The sequence below is a fragment of the Geotrypetes seraphini genome, chromosome 2 (genome assembly GCF_902459505.1).
Source record: "Geotrypetes seraphini chromosome 2, aGeoSer1.1, whole genome shotgun sequence".
In the NCBI taxonomy this organism is placed as follows: domain Eukaryota; kingdom Metazoa; phylum Chordata; class Amphibia; order Gymnophiona; family Dermophiidae; genus Geotrypetes; species Geotrypetes seraphini.
Genome location: NC_047085.1, coordinates 205,262,873 through 205,284,489, shown reverse-complemented (window position 1 = coordinate 205,284,489; position 21,617 = coordinate 205,262,873). Strand labels below are relative to the sequence as shown.

The window sequence follows — 21,617 nt, the reverse complement described above, 5'->3', positions numbered from 1 at the left end:
CTGACGGATCCTAACACTTTTCCCTCCCTATGCTGAGACGGATCCGTCAGCGCTCAAATCTCATCAAGGTCTGTCAGCGACAGAAACTACAAGCGGCAGGGACACGGACCAACACGGACCTCAGATTTTTAAGGCCATACGGGTTTAGATCCGTGAGGTCCGTGTTTTACCCCTTCCCTGCTGGAGACTTTATTCTCAGTAAGTCTGTTAAATTAGTCTGCCTGGTAGACCTTGAGGGTGATCATGAGAGGGCCTGGTGGTAGTGTGAAAGACTAAGAGAGTGAGTGACAGGAGAATCTTCACAGAGAGAAGTTGGAAGAGCTCTCAGAGAGAGACTGGATGGGAGATTAGAAGAGTCCTTAGAACATACATCTAGGATAAGGAAAAGATGTCCAGGAAAAGATGCCTGAGTGACTGGAAGAAGGAGTAGCCTGAAGGCCCAGTAGAGCCTGGAGTCCAGGGAGGGGCTCAGGCTTGATGACCAGCAGAGGAACTGGTGAAGAGGTATCTAGGACCCAAGAGGCTGAGGGGCGTAGGGTCCAGTGGTGGCCCCCACAAGGAGAGCCAGAAGAGTGAAGGTCCAAGGCTGAAAGGGTTAGGGCAAATGACCAGTGGAGGGACCAGCGGGGAGACCAGTAATGGCACTGGAGGCTGCCAGAGGAGCCCAGGGAAGCAGCATGACAGATCCAGAAGAACGTTGGCCAAAAGTCTGGTAAACAACCAGTGGAGGGACTGGCACGACTGGTGGCAACCAGCAGAGAGACCAGTAATGGCACTGAAAGCTGCCGGAAGACCCTGGGTGGGTGGGCCATGGAAGGGTCAAGAGAGGATTGGAAGACCGTGGAGTCCAGGAAGGACCTAGAGATGACCAGGAGGAGCCTGGAGGGACCTTGTCACATGTTTAAGAGTGTATGGATGAAGTGTGTTTGACTGTTGTGTAAGGAGAGAATACCTTGGGTCAAAAGAAGGCTAAAGCGACTAGGGTTCTTCAGCTTAGAAAAGATTATGTATTATTCAAATCACAATAAAAAATATTTATTGAACTTAAAGAAAAGAGACAGCTGAGGGGGATATATGATAGAAGAGTGGAGTGAAACTGGTAGATGTGAATCACTTGTTTATGCTTTCCAAAACTGCTAGAAATAGGGGCATGTGATGAAATTACTAAGCAGCAAATTTTAAACAGACTGGAGAAACTATTTCTTCACTCAATGTGTAATTAAACTCTGGAATTTATTGCTAGAGAATGTGGTGGAAGCAGTTAGCTTAGCAGGGTTTAAAAAAGGTTTGGATAATTTACTAAAAGAAAAGTTCATAGCCATTATTAAGTTGGACTTGGGAAAATCCACTGCTTTTCTAGGATAAGCAGTATAAAATATGTTTTACTGTTTTGGGATCTTGCCAAGAACTTGTGACCCGGATTGGCCACTGTTAGAAACAGGATAATGGACTTGATGGGCCTTCGGTCTGTCCCAGTATGGCTACTTTTATGTTCTAAGCCTACACTCAATGACTTTGCTTCCAAGATGAAAAATTGGCCAATGAAAATGATTGAAAGAAACATTTCTGGAAATGATACAGGAAACGAAAACAAAAATTTCCTGGCTGCCCATCCCTAATACTTAGCTACATAGCTCTGAAAATCAGCCGAAAAAGTCTTAAACCTGCTACGTATGTCCCTTTTATTGTCTGGTTAAATAAGTCTGTCTTGTGAATTTTGCACCTGCAAAGTAAGGAAAGAGACTTATTACCAGTACAAGCCCACCATAATTTTCAAAGATTAACTCTGCAAGAAGCTTCCCCTTTGAAAATAGAACTGCTTCTGTGAACACTTTCTTTGGAATTAAGTTTATAGTAATAAGAAAGTTTAAAGTATATTAAGTGTTGATATACTGCCTATCAAAAAAACCAAGGACTAGGTAGTTTACAATACTAATTATTACATAAAGAGAAGTAGAGATTAAAATGGAATAGTTAGGGAAGTAGGAAGAAATATACTATCAGGAATTTAAAAGAAAATAGAGTATATTATACCATCAGAAAGGAATCAACAATTTAAAAAAAGGAATACCTATATTCCTAGTAAGTCCAGAAATAATAAATGAGGCCTCATTAGCCTTCAAAATGATCCCTCTCTAAAGTGAAGACACATGAGGAGGATTACACACAAAAGGAAAAAAAATAATTATTATTATAGTATGAATTAGAAGTTCAATATGTACTTGAACAGTGGTTCTAAACCCTGTCCTGGGGACATCCCCCCCCCCCAGTCAGGTTTTCAAGATATCCCTAATGAATATGCATGAGAGAGATTTGCATATAATGGAAGTGACAGGTAAGCAAATCTCTCTCATGCATATTCATTAGGGATATCTTGAAAACCCGACTGGCTGGGGGGTCCCCAGGACAGGGTTGAGAACCACTGTACTAGAAGGATCCAACTGAAGACAGTTATTGGGATGAGAAACCTATTACTAAGGGACCAAAGAAAAAGAGGGACTGCTCATTTTTCCATTTGGAGGGCTGTTAGAGGGGGAAAGACACTGTTTTCATCTGTTCCCCCCTCCTATACTGAGGCATTCCGTGCTCCACTTGCCTGCTAGTGTTCCACTCTGGATTATATCAGTGGTTCATCCACAAAAGGAGACCTGCAGCTGGGTTTGATATTTGTGAAAGATGTGGTGATATTTGTGAAAGATGGGTGGATAGGTGTCAATTTTTTCTTCTGTTCCTCTCTATGGGCCGTGCGGCAACAACCCCGAAGCTCTTTAAATCTCTATGGGCTTCAGGACCGTTAAATGAGCAGCAGCCGCTAGCGTGGCTTTGTAAAACAGGCCCTATGAGAGAGGATTTGAAAGACTGAAATTGACGTGACTGTTACTGTATTTTTGATGTGTTAGTTATTGTATGTATATGATGCATTATGATATTGCTATAATTTTGGTGTAACATGACTTAGGTATAATTTCCACTCTAACAATGATATCTAGCTGCAAATCATGGGCACTGCTATGGGTACCAGGGTGGCACCACAATATGCAAACCTCTTCACGGCAGAATTAGAGGAGATATTTCATTTTAAACTTACCCTCTGAAATACCACCGGTATATTGATGACATTTTTATGATTTGGACTGAGGAAGAAGAGACTCTCAAACATTTTTGCAATTCTTTCAATACATACGAGGGGGTGCAGAAAGGTTCTCAGCCCAACCAACCAACTTCCTAAATTCTGAGTGTTATTTTGCCACTGTTGCTGAAAATAGTATTATCTTATTTCATTAAGTGCCAATTTGCAAAAATGAAATTCTGCGGGCTCCTTTTACAAAGGCGCACTAGCGGTTTTAGCCACCGCCTCCTTTTGAGCAGGCGGTAATTTTTCGGCTAGCGCGTGCTAATCCTCTGCGTGCGCTAAAAACGCTAGCGCACCTTTGTAAAAAGAGCCCTGTGCGTTGGCGTTTCAGATCATTGGTTGAACAATATCCACATCGTTCTCTTCGTGGTTGGGCTGAGAACTTTACAGCACCCCCTCGTACCATCCTACAATGAAATCCAAAATTGACTATTCCCCAGAAAAATTCAGTGTTCTAGACATCACAGGGGTCCTTTTACTAACCGTTTTAGCACACGCTATATATTGGTGCACGCTAAACGCTAACATGTTCGTTATAGTCTATGGACACGTTAGCGTTTAGCGCGCGCTAAACACGGCTAGCGAGCCTTAGTAAAAGGACCCCACAGTCTCTATCAACAGTGGTTACACACAAACATCTACTGTATATATTGTACATGAAACTACAGACGGATGTACTACCTCCACAATCCCAGCTTCCACCCTTCACATATAAAAAAGAAATCCATTATACACAGCCAAGCCACATGACCCAAGAGACAGAGATAAACACCTACAGAACCTGACTGAATCCTTCAGACAAAAAGGATACAACCCTAAAATAATCTCCAAGAATATTGCCTCATCCTTCAGAACACCCAGAGAAAACTTATTGCACTACAATCCGGAGCTGGCAAAACTAAGAAAAATAAGAGAAAAAATTAAGAAGGGTATCACGACCAGGACAAAGGAGGTCATCCTGCCTCTGTATCGTGCAATGGTGCGACCGCATCTGGAGTACTGTGTCCAGTATTGGTCGCCGTACCTCAAAAAGGACATGGCGGTATTTGAGGGAGTCCAGAGAAGAGCAACTAAACTGATAAGAGGTATGGAAAACCTCTCATATACTGACAGACTGAAAAAGCTAGGGCTGTTCTCCCTGGAAAAGCGGAGACTTAGAGGAGACATGATAGAAACCTTCAAGATCCTGAAGGGTATAGAAAAAGTAGACAGGACAGATTTTTCAGATTATGGGGAACCACAAGTACAAGGGGGCACTCGGAAAAATTAAAAGGAGACAGGTTTAAAACAAATGCCAGAAAGTTCTTTTTTCACCCAGAGGGTGGTGGACACATGGAACGCGCTTCCGGAGGCTGTGATAGGCCGGAGCACGTTACAAGGCTTCAAAGAAGGTTTGGATAGGTTCCTAGAGGACAAAGGAATTGAGGGGTACAGATAAGAGTAACGGTAGGTTATAGGGATAGTCTGGGACCATTGCTCAGGCAATGGGCCTGATGGGCCGCCGCGGGAGCGGACCGCTGGGCGAGATGGACCTCTGGTCTGCCTCAGCGGAGGCAACTTCTTATGTTCTTATGTACAACCACAAGAAGATGAATTACTAAAAGAAATATTCCCAGCTCCACCTGTGCTGGCCTTCCGTCAGCCACCTAATCTGAAATAGAAACTGGTAAAAAGCAAACTCTCTGCACGGACCCACAAAGAAGAGAATGGCACACATCTTTGCAGTATCGCAAGCCGTAAACTGTGTGAGCACATTTCAAAGGATATTACGATCACTCATATGGGAAAAACATTCAACATAAGGGGAACCTTCACATGTTCATCTTCTAATGTGGGGTATATCATTCAATGCGAAAACTGCAAAGAAGGGTGTTACAATGGTGAAACAGGTCAAATGCTAAAGACTAGGATCAACTTACACAGATATCATATGAAAAATTGCAGTACCAACCAGGATGTCACCTTTGTCAGGCAACACTTTGGAAAACCTGACCACTGCGCCAATGATTTTATGGTGAGAATACTAATAGGAAATTTTAAGGCAATCTAAGAACGTAGGACCTTTGAACGTAAAATGAAACATGTTGACACCTACCAGACAGGACTTAACAAAGACCGTGGCTTCCTTTCACACTGCAAAGAAATTTAAGCCACACTAGCGTTTTTAGCACGTGCAGAATTTTAGTGCGCGCTAAACCCGCGCTACGCGGCTAGAACTAACGCCAGCTCAATGCTGGCATTAGCATCTAGCGTGCGTGGCAATTTAGCGTGCGCTAAAACCGCTATCGCAGCTTAGTAAAAGGAGCCTATAGTTATCTCTCGGACTCCAACTTACCCATCCTCCCCTCCCTTTTCCTCTGAAACTATCACTGAAATGCCTTCATGTTTCCCTTATGTAGACTGTCAACATTTGCTTATTTCTGATCTGAAGAAGGTGTTACCTTTGAAAGCTAATCATAAAATGCATTGAGTTTGTCCAATATTAAAGGTATTACCTTATTTCCTTTAGAATTTTGTTTTATTTCTATATATTACTTTGAAAAGTGGACTAGCATGGCCACCACACCATTTCACTTAGAAATATTGTTTAATCTTGAAGCAGGGACTTTAGATCACCTATTATTCTATTGTCCATTTATTTTGGCTTTTTGGAAAGCAATATGGGGCCAAATAAATTGTTTGTTAGAAAATCATGTGGTATTATCGTATGAAACAGTATTATTTGGCATGTCTATGAGGGCTAAGAGCCAAATATCTTCCAAAAATAATAAACTTTTACTTATTTTAACAGGAGTCGCCATACAACAAATAACATGTAATTGGAAAAATTGGAGTAGATTGAACTTCAGTTTTTGGTGGAATTCAGTGTGTCATATTTACAAAATGGAAAGAACGTTAGCTATTCAGAAAGGGAATTTCAATAAATTTCAAGATGTGTGGAGGCCATTAATAAATTATTGCAATGAGTAGCTATAATTTTCCCTGCTTAGTACAAATTAAATAATGGGGGGGGGGGGGTTAATTTATTTGAATTTTCATTATTTGCTTTGAATGGAAGGAAAGTCTTTATTATATGATATATGTGTTATGAGATATTGAAGTGTTGGGAGGGAAAGGGATAAATTCTATTTAATATGAAGAATTGTAAAATATCAAGTGATGTATTTAAGTTAAAATGGTGTTACTTTTTGATGCACTTGATGTAAGTTATAAAAATGAATAAAGAATTTAAAAAAAAGAAAGAAATATTGTTTAATCAAATTGAAATTGGCTAATGAGACATTGATTCAGCTTGTGATTCCTCCTCATCCTTCTCTTTCTCAGTGATAAAAATGAATTTTTGACTAGTCCATTGAGGTGAGTGAAGGGCTGAAGAGGAGGACAAAAATGCCACAAAAGCTACAATGAGCATTATCCAGTTCAGCAACCAAGAAAGAGTTGTATCATGCTCCAGTTTGATGCTTTCTAGTGACCAGATTTTGTTTTGCGAAAAGGATTTGAATTATTCAACAACTTTAAACTATTATTTATTTGAAGCAGTACTGGAAGTATTTCAAGTTCTTTTACTAAGAGAAATAGAGCATTGAAAGTACACATCAATCCTTATCTTTATCTACATATATAGATAAACACTGATGGACAGTACACGGTTTTGAATGGCATTTCAAAAAACCATTTAGTAATAATGAAGGAAATAATGTCACTGGCACTATCTGAGAAAAACAATTAAGAGGGATATTAAAAGAAGCCGGGACAGCAGGGAATAAGAAGTCTAGTTGGAGGAATATGGAGATTGATTATAGTAATAACAATGCCTCTTAATATGGCAGAAACTACTAATAAGATAGAAGATATTTCATTCTAGCATGTGAAGTAAGTGACTAAGCATCTCCACTGCTAAGTGGAGTGGGTCAATATGAACACCACACCCCTCTTTTTGTTGAACATCATTGATTACCAGTGTATTGTACAATACGGTTTAAGATCTCGATTATGACATGCAAATTAATTTACGCTGGCCAGTCAACTTTATTGAGTGAATAGATTGAGCCTTATGTGCTGGCATGCACGCTTGGCCATGTTGCTTCAGGTTCCTGCAGTTAGAAATACGATTGCAGATAATGCAGAAGGGAGCATTCTTTTAAAAGTATTTCCCTGTCACTCAAAGAAGTATTAGGAAAAAAAACCCTTTAAAAACCAACAGGAGAAAATAGTTTTTCACTCAGAGAATTGTTAAGCTCTGGAATGTCCTTGCCAGAGAATGTGGTAACAGCGGTTAACATAGATGGGTTTAAAAAAAAGGTTTGGACAAGTTACTGGAGAAAAAGTCAGAAAGACATGGTAGCATGGAACGTTGCAACTATTTGGAGTTTTGCTAAGTACTTGTGGCCACTGTGCGATAGTTCTCTGACCCCCGACCCGATTTGCTAACCTCCTACATGATCCAATCCACACCCGATCTGATCCGCACATGCAAATGAGGGGAAATGGCATTCATAGCAAGAAGGCAGCGATTCATTAAAAAAAAGAAGGAACATCCAAGAAGCGACTGCTGAGGACCAGTCGCTCACGTCCTTTCCGACTGTCCTGCTGTTTGCTGCCCTGAAATCCCAGTCCTGCAGCCCTGAAATCCAAAGTAAAACCATACTTCCCCCAAAGTAAAACCGCCCTGCTCTCTGCCCTGCAGCCCTGAAATCCCAACCATACTTCCTCCAAAGTAAAACCACCCTACTCTCTGCCTTCCCGACTCTCCCAGCTCGCACCGCAAGAAAAGACTATCCTACTCTCTGCCGCCCCGACTCTCCTGCTTTCTGCCGCCCTTCCCTGCAGTACAAGCCCGTGGTTTTAACCCGCAGGTTTAAATCAGGGCTGCACTACGGTGTGTTCTGTTCCACAGGCTCAAGAGTAAAAGTAAAAAAATTGCAAAAAAAGTCAGAAAGCAAAGTTTATGCCACGGAGAGCAAGCGCATGCGCAGACCATCTACAGACCATCTGCATTTTCTGAGTTTTCCCTTTGTCAATAGTTATCAGGAAGGGACCTGTCATTCCGACATGTTTCGCCCGAAGGCTGTATCAAGAAAAAGTCCCCCCTTCTGCTTTAGCTCCACACCATCCTGATCATTGGAAATTGTGTGATCTGTGTGGTTGGTGTGGGGCATGCCTCAAATTGCCGAAATTTGTATGAGGACGCATTGTGGATCGGTTGCCCGGGAAGACTCAGCCACAGATTGCACACAGATCGCCCAAAAAAAGGAGGTTAGTGAATCTAGGCCTGTGAAAACAAGATACTGGGTTAGAAGAACCATTAGTCTGACTTAGTAAGGCTATTCTTATGATCTATCTAATCTATTCTAATTCTTAGGTTTGTATACCACATCATCTCCACATTCGTAGAGCTCGACGCGGTTTACAATAGGAGAAATAGGAAGGAACTACAACAGAGGGTTAGAGGTAGAAGTGTGAAGAAAATTTAGAGGACTTGGGATGCCAAGATATAAGAGTTTCCTTGATTCCTAAGTTGGAGGGAGACTTACATTTTTTGAGAAAAGCCAGGTTTTCAGATGTTTGCTGCTCCTATACTGTTGATTGCCTTGCCAGGGGACTTACATAAGGAATTATCTTTATTGCAGTTTAGGAAATGCTTGAAAGCTTATTTATTTCTACAAGTTTTGGGGGTCTTTTTGCCAGGGAGTCAGCACATGGGGAAAAGAAGTCTGGAGTATGGGTATGTTTGATTTTTAGTTCATTTTGTATTTTATTTTAGAAGAGGGAAATCCTTTGGGGGTGCCCTATTGGAGAAATGGAGTTCTTTTATGATTTAAATAGTGGAATTAAATTATCTTTAAGCACAGAAAAGTTACAAACTTTTTAGTGTGACCACCCAGCAAATGTTTGCACTGTAAAACTACCATTATTATTATTATTTTTTTTTTTTAAAAGGGTACCAGCTTGCTGTCTATGATGTCACAATGATGTAGACTTTTGTCTCAGAAGCAATGTTGGAAGCCTACCACAAGCTCCATCCAAAGCGACAAACAATCGCCAAACTCAAGGAAGCACTGCAGATGATCTGGAACAGCCTGGCCCAGGGGCTGATTGACAAGACTGTTAGAAACTTCTCAAAATGACTGAAGGCCTATATTAAAGCTGGGGGTAGACACAGTTTCTATAAACAGCACCTGAAGTTAGGTGCCTAGATCAGTGTATTTAGCCAATCAAGTAAATTAATTTTCTTAATTGGCTTAATCAGCGCTGTTAATTGAAAGCATCGTTAAAAATAATAATTAAAAAAATTAATTAGATGGTAGGCGCCTAACTCAGAAAGTGCCTACCATTGCGAGGTAGGCGTCTACACAGAAGCAACTATGCATGGTTAGGGGCAAATTCTGGGTATATTTTGAGTGCAGTTTGACTTAAGCGCACTCATTTAGGTCATGAAAACCCTGGCCTAAATGGGAGTGTGCCTAAGGTTTCAATGTCTACCAGTGCCTAAGACCACTTAGGCACAGCTAGGTGCAATTCTATAAATGGTGCCTAGCGGATGATTGACAATTGCACTTAGCACCTATGAGCATTCACAGTGACTGTGAAATTATGACACATTAATTGTATCATTATTTTACTGTTTTAGCTCATCCATTTTTAATGTGTAAAATTGCTAAGTAGTAATACTAACATGTCAGTAACATCAACATAACTTAAGATACCGTATTTTTTGCTCCATAAAACACACTTGTTTCCACCCAAAAGTGGGTGGAAATGTCGGTGCGTCTTATGCAGCAAAGATACAAATTTTTACCCCCCCATACCTTTTTAAAACACACACACACCTGTCCTCCCCCCCCCCCTTCGTCGTCGTACTTTTCTTAAAACATTCTGGTGGTCCTTCCCTCGCTAGACGGCTGTCGTCCTATTTCGCGGTCAGTGGCGCACAGGTCAGGAGCGCAGAGGTCATGAGTGAGCTTTCCGCGCTCCTGCCTTGCCCCGCACTGCTTTCTGAATGGCTGTCGTCAGTTCTCGCGAGTCCCTTCAGCTGCTGTCAGTGAGTACAGTTTTGTGGATCGCGGAGCTTAAAATCAAGAAATCTTTAAAAGTGTAATGTTGTTGTTGGTCTAGGTATGTATATGTTTGGATAGATTATTTTGTGGATATGGGGAGGGATGGGAGGTGGGTGGGGGGAATTAAAATATGTATAATAACGTTGTTTAAGAATGTCAAGTGAGTTATGTGAATCATTTGTAATAATATTGTACACTTGTTGAAAGAAATAAAATGAATAAAGATTTTTTTTTAAAAAAAGTGTAATGTTGCTATGATAGAATATTGACAATTACATGAGTGATTTTTATAATGAATATTAAACTGATTTATGAGGCGAGAATGAAGTTTGAATTGACTAAGATTACACAGGAGTCATCCATTGGGATCACCGACCTATCAGCAGACAAGAAAGCAAATAAACTACATGAAATAAGCTATTTTCACTCAGAAAGTTTTCTTTGTGCCTTTTTTCTTACAGATCCTTTGCAAGATATTGGCTTGAGCATTGAGCCCTGCTTCAAGACTCTACCTGAAGTCGTGCAAATTAAAATAGCCCTACTTTTGCGTAAGTAAGATGCACATAAAAAGGGTTCCAGAGCTGATCTGGGAAATTATAGACCAGCGAGTCTGACGTCAGTGCCTGGCAAATTGGTAGAGATTATTATAAAGAATATGGATTTAGTCAAGGGAAATCTTGCCTCACTGATTTCTTCACATTTCTTCGAAGAGGTGGATAAACCCGGATGAAGGTGATACAGTTAACATTGTGCATCTGAATTTTCAAAAGGCATTTGATAAAGACCTCATGAAAGACTTCTGGAGGAAATTAGTCACTAGAGTTAGGAGCCACCATCTAGGAAAAGAATCTAAGGGCTCCTTTTACGAAGGTGCGCTACGGGTTTTATCGCACGCACCGGATTAGCGCGCGCTATAGCGCACGCTAGCCAAAAATCTACCACCTGCTTAAAATGAGGCGGTAGCGGCTAGCGATTGCGGCATTTTAGCAGGCACTATTCCACGCGTTAAGGCCCTAGCACGCCTTTGTAAAAGGAGCTCCAGGGGTTATTGTTGAGGATACATTGAAATTCTCAGCTTAGAGTGTGGTGGCGACTAAGAAAGCAAATAGAATGTTAGGAATTATCAGGAAAGCAATGGGAAACAAAGATGAGAATAAATTTCAAGATGTGTGGAGGCCATTAACAAAATATTGCAATGAATAGGTATTATTTTCCCTGATTTGTACAAATGAAAGAATAGGGTTGGGGGAGGGGGACTGTATTATATGTTATGAGTAAGAGATAAATTTTATTTAATATGAAGAATTGTAGAATTTCAAGTGATGTATTTAAATTAAAATGTGGTTACTTTTTGATACACTTAATGGAAGTTATAAAAATGAATAAAGATTTTTTTTTTTTTTAAAAGATGAGAATGTTATAAGGCCCTTATATCACTCTATGGTGCACTCACACCTCAAATACTATATGCAATTCTGGTCACCGCATCTCAAAAATGATATATCAAAATTAGAAAAAGTACAAAGAAAGACGACAAAAATAGGATATTGGAGGCTTCTATTCCACTGTCGCTTGACATTGTTTTATTTGGGACTTTATTGCAACCTAAGAGTCCAATTGATTCAAAGAAAAACAGACTGCTTCTTATTATGACGGTTAATAACAAGAAATTGGAAGAACTGGAACAGATTGAACTTTAACTTTTGGTGGGAAACTTTATGTCAATATTATAGATCTGAAAGAATGAATTCTGAACAAATGGGACATAATAAAAAAATTTAAGGAAACATGGGGTCCATTAGCGGAATTTGTTAAAACTGAGTAATCGAATAAGCCTTTAATTCCTAATTGACCTTTACACACATTCAGGGAGGGTGGGAGGAAATATACTGTATATCATTATTTGTTTGAATGTAAGTGCTGTTTAATGCATTAATTTATTGTATATTCTTTGCACTTTGTATTTGATTTGAAAATTAATAATTACAAAAAAAAAAAAAAAAAGATAAACGGGATGGGACAACTTTCCTGAGAGGAAAGACTAAAGCTGCTATTCTTATGTTCATATGGTGATTTGATAGAGATCTATAAAATACTGAGTGGAGTGGAAAGGATAGATGTGAATCATTTGTTTACTCTTGCCAAAAATCTTAGGACTAGAGGGCATGCGATGAAGCTACTAGGTATAAATTCAAACAGTGGAAAAATTATTTCTTCACTCAATGGGTAATTAAATTCTGGAATTCGTTGCCAGAGAATGTGGTGAAAGCAGTTATCTTAGCAGGTTGTAAAAAAGCAGTGGCGTAGTAAGGGGGTGCGGGGGGGAGGCAGTCCACCCCTGGCGCAGTCTTCCTAAAGGCACGGTACCCCTCATCCTCTCTACCCCCCCACCCCCACACATTCCTTTACTTGCCATGCACGCCCCTTGCCTTCCCCCGGTACCTTTTTTACTTTCCCAGCGCGAGGTTGCTGCCCGCTCAGCATTGGCACTCTCTGACGTCACTTCTGGGACCTGCGCCTAGGAAGTGACGCCAAAGGGCGAGCCGACACCTACATAGGCATGCTGCTCATGCCGGAGAAGTAAAAGTGGTATTGGAAAAGGAAAGGGGGCACATGTGTGGCAGTGGCGGGAGGAGGGGGACTGGTGCCACCTCCTGGGCGCTGCTCACCCTTACTATGCCACTATAAAAAAGGTTTGGATAAGTTTCTAAAATAAGTCAGTAAGATATTGCTTTTTCCTAGAATAAGGAGCATAAAACCTATGTTATTTTTGGATCTTGCCAGGTATTTGTGACCTGGGTTGGCCACTGTTGGAAACAGGATGCTGGGCTTCATAGGCCTTAGGTCTGTCCCTTAGACAATTCTTATGCTCTTAGGCCTATGTTTGACTTATTCTTGCGGTAGACTTCTTTGAGTGAATTTCTTCAAAAAGGTAAAAAATAAATTCTAATCCGCTATAATAATACCCTTAGCGCGCATGCGCACTTCAATCGCCGTGATGCTGTGCAGTGGTGTACCAAGGGGGGGGCGGTCCACCGTGGGTGCAGCCTTAAGGGGGGGGAACAGTCGGCCCGGTCCCTATCGCACTCCCTCCCTCCTTACTGCCGCTCTCCTTACTGTTGCCGCCGAGTTGAATCAGCTCCCTTTCTCCCTCCCTGCCCCTTACCTTCATGGCGCTTTCACCCACACCCTTACCTTTTTTACAACCTGCTAAGCTAACTGCTTTCACCACATTCTCCAGCAAAAGTCAGGAAGGAATAAGCTAAATATTGCAGTATTGAGGCTTGTATGGATGCTGCGGAGACGGTGACGGGGTAGTGAAGGGAATGGCGGTGACGGAGTGGTGAAGGGGATAGTGCAGTGACGGGGACAGATTTTTTTTCCCCGTGTCATTCTCTAATGCTCACGTCAAAAGCTTCCCTCTGACTCAGCTTTCTGTTTCCGCTTTTGACTGAGCACCGCGTTGCTGATCTGAAGTTCTGTTGATGCCAGGGGTAGAAGGAGGCCCATTGCCGATCTTAAGTGTCATGGGGGGGGAAGCATTGCCGATCTTGTTGCCAAAGTAGGAAAGGTGAGGAAGGGAGAAAGATGGGCCTGTGGTGGATGAAGAGATTGAGAGAAGGGGGCAGATGATGGAAGTGGGGGGAAGAGAGAGAAGGGGCAGATGATGGAAGTGGGGGGAAGAGAGAGAAGGGGCAGATGATGGAAGTGGAGAGAAGGGGGAGAGAGAAGAGGGCAGATGATGGAAGTGGGGAGAAGGGAGAGCAAATGCTGAATGGAAGTGGAGAAAGAGAACACATACTGGATGGAAGGAGGGATAAAGAAAAAGGACATATGCTTGATGGGGGAAGAAGATAAAGTTAGTGAGATAGTGGAGGGGTGAAGGAAAGAGGTGGCATGCTGTGGTAGACATAGTGAAAAGAAGGAAACTGAGGACTGCATAGTACGAAAGAATTTAATTTAGATGGAGGCAGAAAATAAAGAAGGAAGACCAGAGAAGGGAAGAGAGAGAGGAGAGAGAGAGAGAGAGAGGAGAGAGAGAGAGATGCCAGAGAACGGGGGAATGAGACAGAGATATCAAATCTGAGCGGAGGAAATGAGAAGAGAGAGTTGCTAAAAATCACAGGGGGGAGGGAAAGAGAGATGAAAGGAGAAAGATGCCAGACCATGAGGGAACAGAGGAAAGATGATGGATGCCAGACCAAAGGGGGGGGGGGGTCTAGAGGAGAGATGGCAGGGGGAGACAGACAGTTTCTGGAAGGGGCAGACAGTGGATGGAATAGGCAGATGCTGGATTGAAGAGATAGGGCAGACACTGGAAGGAAAAGAGTGAAAAGAAGTTAAAGCAGAAACCAGAGACAACAAAAGGTAGAAAAAAAATCATTTTATTTCTATTTTGTCATTAGAATATATTAGATTTGAAATATATATCCTGCAAGAGACATAACTGGGGATTGCAAAGCCTAGCTGGCTTAGGGCTCTCTCGGACCAGGGGGCAGTTGCCCTAGTTGCCCTCCCCTAACACTATTCCTGTCATGTGCAGTATTCTGTTAGCATGATATTTCTGTGTAGCATTCTATAATAATTTGGCTTGTTCAGTTTTCTTGATAGTAGAGGGTATATGTGAAGGGGAGGGGAGACAGGGGTTTTGTTGGTCCTTGCTCTGTATATTTATAAAATGACAATTGTACAGAATATTGTTTCTTTTTATACTTTAATAAAATATGTTCAATATAAAATCATAACTGAGACTTGGGCGGATGGGATCAGATGGTTTGCGGGGACTGAGCTTGCAGAGACGGGGCGGAAATGTGTCCACAAAATAATTCTTTTATTTCTGCCGGTCAACGGGTATAAAAAGGTTGAAAAACACTGCTCTAGAGCAGAGTTGGCAGCTGCGCTGAGGTGCAGGAAGGTCCCCTGATGACTCGTCTGCTGGCTTTGCTCCGGAAGAAGTAAGTTATGTCGGAGGTGGTGGATCTGGCAGACGCAGTCATCGTGGGTCCTTGCCGCAACTCCCTGCATCTGCCAGGTCAACCCCCTCCAACGTAACTTACTTCTTCCGGAGCAAAGCCTGGAGTCATTGCGGGACCTTCCAGCACGTGGCTCCTAAACCCTCTGCTCCTTCTCCTCCTTTCTCCATCTTGGTTAATAATACTGTCATTGTTCCAGTCTCCTCTGCTCGCAACCTTGGTGTGGTCTTCGATTCTGACCTCTCATTTTCTATGCATATCCAACAAGCTACTAAGACCTGTCGCTTCTATCTCTTCAATATCACCAAAATTTGCCCCTTCCTCTCTAAGCACACTATCCGGACCCTTGTCCAAGCTCTCGTAACCTCATGCTTAGATTACTGCATTCTATTCCTAACTGGTAACCCTGACTCATCTTCTACCAACCTTGCTACGCTCATGTCACCCCTCTCCTTAAGTCACTTCTCTGGCTCCCTATCTGCCATCGCATACAGTTCAAGATCTTTTTGCTGACCTACAAATGTGTTCATTTTGCTGCCCCTTAATATCTCTCCTCACTTCTCTCTCCTTATACACCTCCCAGAGAACTCTGTTCCTCAGTTAAGTCACTCGTAGCGTTACCCTTCTCCTCCACTGCCAATTCCAGACTTCATTCCTTTCATTTCCTATGCCTGGAATAAATTACCTGAGTTTGTCTGTCAAGCCCCTTCCCTTCTTTTGTTTAAAAGCAGCCTGAAAACCCACCTTTTTGATATAGCTTTCAATCCTTAACACTATTCCTTTGCCCTCCAACCCAGCCTGCTGATTAAACTTTTCCCCTTAACTATATCCATGACATTCTGTTTGTCTGTCTTGCCTGTTTAAATTGTAAGCTCTTTCGAGCAGGGACTGTTTTATTATTCTTTGTGATTCTGTGCAGCACAGCACTGCATGTGTGTGGTAGCACTATAGAAATAATAGTATATGAAAATCCATGACCCTTTAGTGTAGCCGAAGTCAATAACCCCAAAAGTAATACTGGAAATTTATCCATTTATCCATATATGTGGTTTTCTTCTGTGCCAGGACGTGATATCAAATGGCTCACTCTAAACCTAAGTGTCTTCATACAGTCGCTGAAAGTGTTCTCCTTTTCTCACCTCATTTGCGAACCGACATCTACATTTTATACTTTCTGTGGAAGAAGAAAAGGAGGCAAGTTGCTGTTCTTTTAATTCAATCTCTTCACAAAATGTCCTTAAATTTGCCATTATAAAATCTGTTTAAATGCTGAGGAGAAATAATTAGATTGGGGTTTTTTAAATCATTCTTCTTTTGTTAAATGTTTATTGAAATTTTTAATTTTACACCAAGGAAACACCCACTTTGTAGAGAATACCAGGTGAAACAGTTCTAACAAAAGCAGTAGCAGAGATTCTGACGCATGGGGGAGAAAGGGAAAATTATGGGAAAGGCTGAATATGGGGGGTGGGGGAGAGAGGGGAAAATACTGCAGAAATAGCTAATACAAATCATGCAGCTGGGTGGTTTCCTTTTGAAAATTAAACTAAGGGCCTGTTTTACAAAGCTGCTGCTGCGCGGTAACGGCCCCGAAGCCCAGAGAGATTTAAAGGGTTTCGGAGCTGTTGCCGTGTGGCTTTGTAAAACAGGCCCTATAAGTGCCTTACATACATTGCAAATTACCTGAGCTATTCAAAATTTTCCCCCAAATGACTCTCATGTTCTCTATCTTGCTTTTCTTATTAAAGTCCATTTTCAGTTCAAAAATGATGTGTGTCATGAATATCATAGACGTTTGTGGTTGTTCTATGTTTTCCTTTGTTCCACAAATAGAAAATGTCATGATTTTAACGCTCTCCTACAGCACTGCCACAATATCCTGCAACAAGAAAGTATTTTCCTTCATTTCATCCAGAGAATTGTGCTGTAGACACTTGGATGGCCTAAAAGACAGGTCATCCAAGTGTCAATAATCAACCTATTTTTTTGGACGTATCCAGGGACTTTTTAAGCCTCTGAATGCCACTGTGTGCCCAGAGCTAAAAGGGGCATATCGAGAGGAGTGGTTAGGGCGGAATGTGGGCCGACCTAGACTTAGTCATCCTGCAAGGATAATCAAAGATTTTATGAGACTTCCTGGATGGAAATTATACGTTGTGACTTAGAAGATGTAAAAACAGTTATAAGTGCCGAAAAGGTATCCAAAAGGACCAGATAACCACTACAGAGACAAAGTAAAGACCCCCACATACTCCCTCAGTGTTCACTGACCCCCCTTCACACCCCCGCAATAATTGGAATAAAAATGTATATACTTGTCTCCAGAACATCAGCACCTAATATAGGAAAGCCTAGTAGAGCTGCAAACAGATGTCGTAAATAGCCTGGGGGGGGGTGGACTAGTGAACCATAGAGAGGAGTATCCAGGCCCATAAGCCACTTTAACCACATTTATGGTGGAACATCTGCACCCACCAACCCCCCCCCCCCAAACCATACTGAACTGCCATATAGGTGCCACCTGTAGCCATAAAGGCAATTGGGGTTGTAGACAGATGGGTATAGTGAGTTTTGGGGGTGTTCTGGGGGGCTCAGAATAACCTATAAGGGAGTTGTGGTGAGATGCTTATGTGACACCCTTTTTGTGAAGTTCACAGCAGTGTCCTGTAAGGTGCACCACTGCCTGTTGCCATGTCTGGGTGGCCAGTCCATCACAATGCCAGCCCCTCCCACATCTAAAAGGTCTTATTATGGGTGTTTGGAACTTGGATGAAATTTTGGTCAAGAATGTGGTATAAATATAGACATCCTGGCGGTCTAGACGAACAATAGCCTGGATGTCCAGATAGATTAGCGGTCTCAAACTTCTGTGGCCCACGGTCTAGTACCCGAACTTGCAATCTGGGCAACTGCAACTGGGCAACCCGATCCCGCAATCTGTGCAACTGCCTGCTGCCGACACGTATGCTGGGACTCCTGCCTTCGCGTATCTGCCGGCGACGCGAAGGCAGGAGTCCCGGCATATGCGACGGCAACAGGCAGTTGCTTTAACTGTTAAAGGAAAGATTTATAAACTATAAAGAGTTTTACCTCATGCAAAATTGTCATTTCTTTAATAAGACATTAACTAATTTTTCTGCGGCCCTCCAAGTACCTACAAATCCAAAATGTGGTCCTGCAAATGGTTTGAGTTTGAGACCACTGAGATAGATGATTTTCGAGCAAAAAAATTTTTTTTGACATATTTTTTGAAAATGGCCATTTTCCCATTGCCGACTTTGGGTGTCTAGCACTGGACTTAGATGTATGTTTTGATTATGCTCCTCCATGTTTATAGTTGCTGTGTATATATGATCAAAACTTTTCAAAACGTATTCATCATATCCTAACAAATCTCTGTAAACAGCTGACAGCTAAAAGACTGACCATTTTTGTAGACACCATGAGCGCTCAAGCAGTAGGGAAGAGTGCCACCACCAGGGCGCCAAACTCCCTCGCTACACCACTGGCGTCAGGGATGTTTTAATCACCACTGATTTACTACTGGCCATGATTACTCGTATGGTCTTAGAATAACTATTTGAAAGAGAGAACAATTTTAGTTTCGGTGGGGGGGGGGGGGGGTATTGGCTTGTTCCTCAGTCAGCAGAAGTTTCACAAGTTTCACAGCAAGGTCTTGTGTCCCTTTCCCTATACCTCCCTCCAACTCTCAAGAGCTTTTCTTAGTGCTAGAGTGTGAGAATGTTAATTAAACATTTCAGGGGGAAGGAGAATTTGAGAAATAAAAGTGTGAGAAAGCAATTATTGGTGTTGTTTCATCAGAAGAGGCAGCTGAATCACTGATCTCAGGGATTCACTTAGGAAAATCCCATCTAAAAACAGCCCATTCAGAATATAAAAGTGCTAGAAAGTGATGTTATTAAAGAGGAAGGCTACTAAAATGGTGCGTGGTCTTTGTCATAAGGCATACGGGGACAGGCTTAAAGATCTCAATATGTATACATTGGAGGAAAGGCGGGAGAGGGGAGATATGATCTGCTTCAACCTGGACACAGGGGGCAAAACATCGATCCAGAACGACGGCCACGGCACTGAACTTCCGAAAAGGGGATTATGAAGGGATGAGACACATGGTGGGGAAGAAGATTAAGAAGAGGATAAGCACTGTAAAAACGCTAGAGCAAGCATGGTCCCTTTTTAAGGACACAGTCACCAAGGAGCAAAATCTATATATACCGCGTATCAACAAGGGATCCAAGAGGAAAAAGAACAAGGAACCGGTGTAGCAGTGAAGGAAACGATCAGAGACAAGAATACTTCGTTTAAGGAATGGAAAAGGTCAAAAATGGACAAAAACTGGAAAAAGCCCAAACAACATCAATGCGGGTGCCATAAGGCAGTAAGAGGGGACAAAAGAGACTACAAGGAAAATATAGCCAATGAGGCAAAAAACTTCAAAACGATCTTTCAATATATTAAGGGGAAACGACCCGTGAAGGAAGCGGTAGGGCCATTGGATGACCATGGAATAAAAGGAGTGCTAAAGGAGGACAAAGTCATCGCCAACAAACTGAACACATTTTTTGCATTTGTATTTACCGAAGAGGATATACACAACATACCGGAAGCCAACAGGCTATACGCAGGAAATGAAGATGGGAAATTGACAGGGTTGACGATCAGTCTAGAAGAAGTATCCAGGCAGATTGAGAGGCTTAAAAATGATAAATCCCCGGGACCGGATGGCATCCAACCGAGGGTAATAAAGGAACTGAAAGGGACTATAGCTTAACTGCTTCAACTAATAGCCAATCTGTCGATCAAATCAGGAAGGATTCCGGAAGACTGGAAAGTGGCAAATATTACGCCAATCTTCAAGAAAGGTTCGAGGAGAGATCCGGAAAACTACAGATCGGTGAGTTTGACCTCAGTACCGGGAAAGATGGTAGAGGCGCTGATAAAGGATCGCATCATTGATCACCTTGATGGACACAATCTGATGAGGACAAGCCAGCATGGCTTCAGCATAAGAAAATCTTGCTTGACGAACTTGCTGCACTTCTTCGAGGGAGTAAACGTGCAGATAGACAAGGGTGACCCGGTCGACATCGTATATCTGGATTTTCAGAAGGTTCCGCTTGATCGACTACTTTGAAAAATTGCAAGCCATGGAATCGAAGGTGAAATACTCACGTGGATTAAAAACTGGCTGGCGGATAGGAAACAGAGAGTGGGGGGTAAATGGACAATACTCAGACTGGAAAAGCGTCATGAGTGGAGTGCCACAGGGTTCGGTACTTGGACCTATGATCTTTGACATATTTATAAATTGGTACGACGAATGAGGTGATTAAATTTGCAGACGATTCAAAGTTATTCAGAGTAGTGAAGACGCAGGAGGATTGCGAAGCTAGCCGAAAAATTACCGCCTACTTAAAAGGAGGCGGGAGCGGCTAGCGCACATGGCATTTTAGCGCGCTCTAAGCATGCGCTAAATCCGCTAGCGCACCTTTGTAAAAGGAGCCCTTAGTGTCCTTTTGAAACTCATAGTATTAAAGATTATAAAATTATGAAAAATCCATTTAGAAAACTACTCTTTTGAACTAATGAAAAGATATGGTGAAATAAAATCCTATTGACAATTCATTGAGAGTGTCACCTCTGACCGTTCAAAGAATATAAATGAAATATTTAGAATAAGCAGTGTCACTTTATATTGATTTGAGCTTATTCTTAAAGTTTGTGGAAATTGAGTGCCTATGAAGCAATCCTTATGTTCTGACATTCTTATGTTTAAGTTGTAGTGACCTACACAAGTAACTAACCATTCAAAGTTCTATGCAATAAATAATTAGATACCAGGGACATGTTAAGATAAAACAGTTTTATTGATGATTCACAAAATAGGTAGGTACATGACACTCGTTGAGCAAAACAATAAGAGAACATCAGAAAATGTAAGAGTCAGTCAATGTAAAAAAAAAAAAAAAAAATCTCAGTTCCAATTTTTAGAGAAGAAGCAGCATCTGCTTAAATGAACTGCCTCCTCTGTTTCCTCTTCCTGCCCTGGGATTCCTGTGAAACTCCATTTTACTCATAAGCTCCTCACATTATAATACAATTCATGGATCACTTCTTGAATTATATATCAGCATCTCAGTGTCCTCGACTCAAAAACATTACTCCCAAACCTCATTCTCTAACATGCCTCCTAGAGAAAGAGAGAAAGAATATGGAAAATACTCTCCAGAAGACATTCAAAATTCAGGAATTCCTTTTATTAAAAAATCTCACAGTTCCCTTGGCAGAGAATCAAGGCTGTATTAGAGCAGTGCTTCTCAACTTCTTCAAACCAAGTACCCCTTAAGCCTTACAAATAACAAACCAAGTACCCCTACCCAAGCTCCTCCCCAGACCTGCCTAAACTCCGCCCCAGACCCACCCAAACCCCGC

The 21,617-nt window shown here is 41.8% G+C and overlaps 1 protein-coding gene and 1 long non-coding RNA gene across 5 annotated transcripts in view; one reads left to right on the top strand and one right to left on the bottom strand.

Moving 5' to 3' along the window:
• LY86 (lymphocyte antigen 86) overlaps window positions 1-21,617 on the top strand; it is a 41,678-nt gene that overhangs the window by 14,681 nt on the left and 5,380 nt on the right. For 2 of the 4 annotated variants that reach the window (XM_033929676.1, XM_033929675.1), the window contains exons 2-3: window positions 10,653-10,739; window positions 16,230-16,358. In XM_033929676.1, coding sequence (XP_033785567.1) covers window positions 10,653-10,739; window positions 16,230-16,358 — 216 coding nt within the window. The remainder of the gene's footprint in view (window positions 1-10,652; window positions 10,740-16,229; window positions 16,359-21,617) is intronic. The other 2 variants (XM_033929679.1, XM_033929677.1) reach the window with 1 other exon arrangement.
• Window positions 21,034-21,617, bottom strand: part of LOC117353576 — a 115,412-nt gene continuing 114,828 nt past the window's right edge. The window contains exon 2 of the long non-coding RNA XR_004537979.1: window positions 21,034-21,375. This is a non-coding gene — a long non-coding RNA (uncharacterized LOC117353576). The remainder of the gene's footprint in view (window positions 21,376-21,617) is intronic.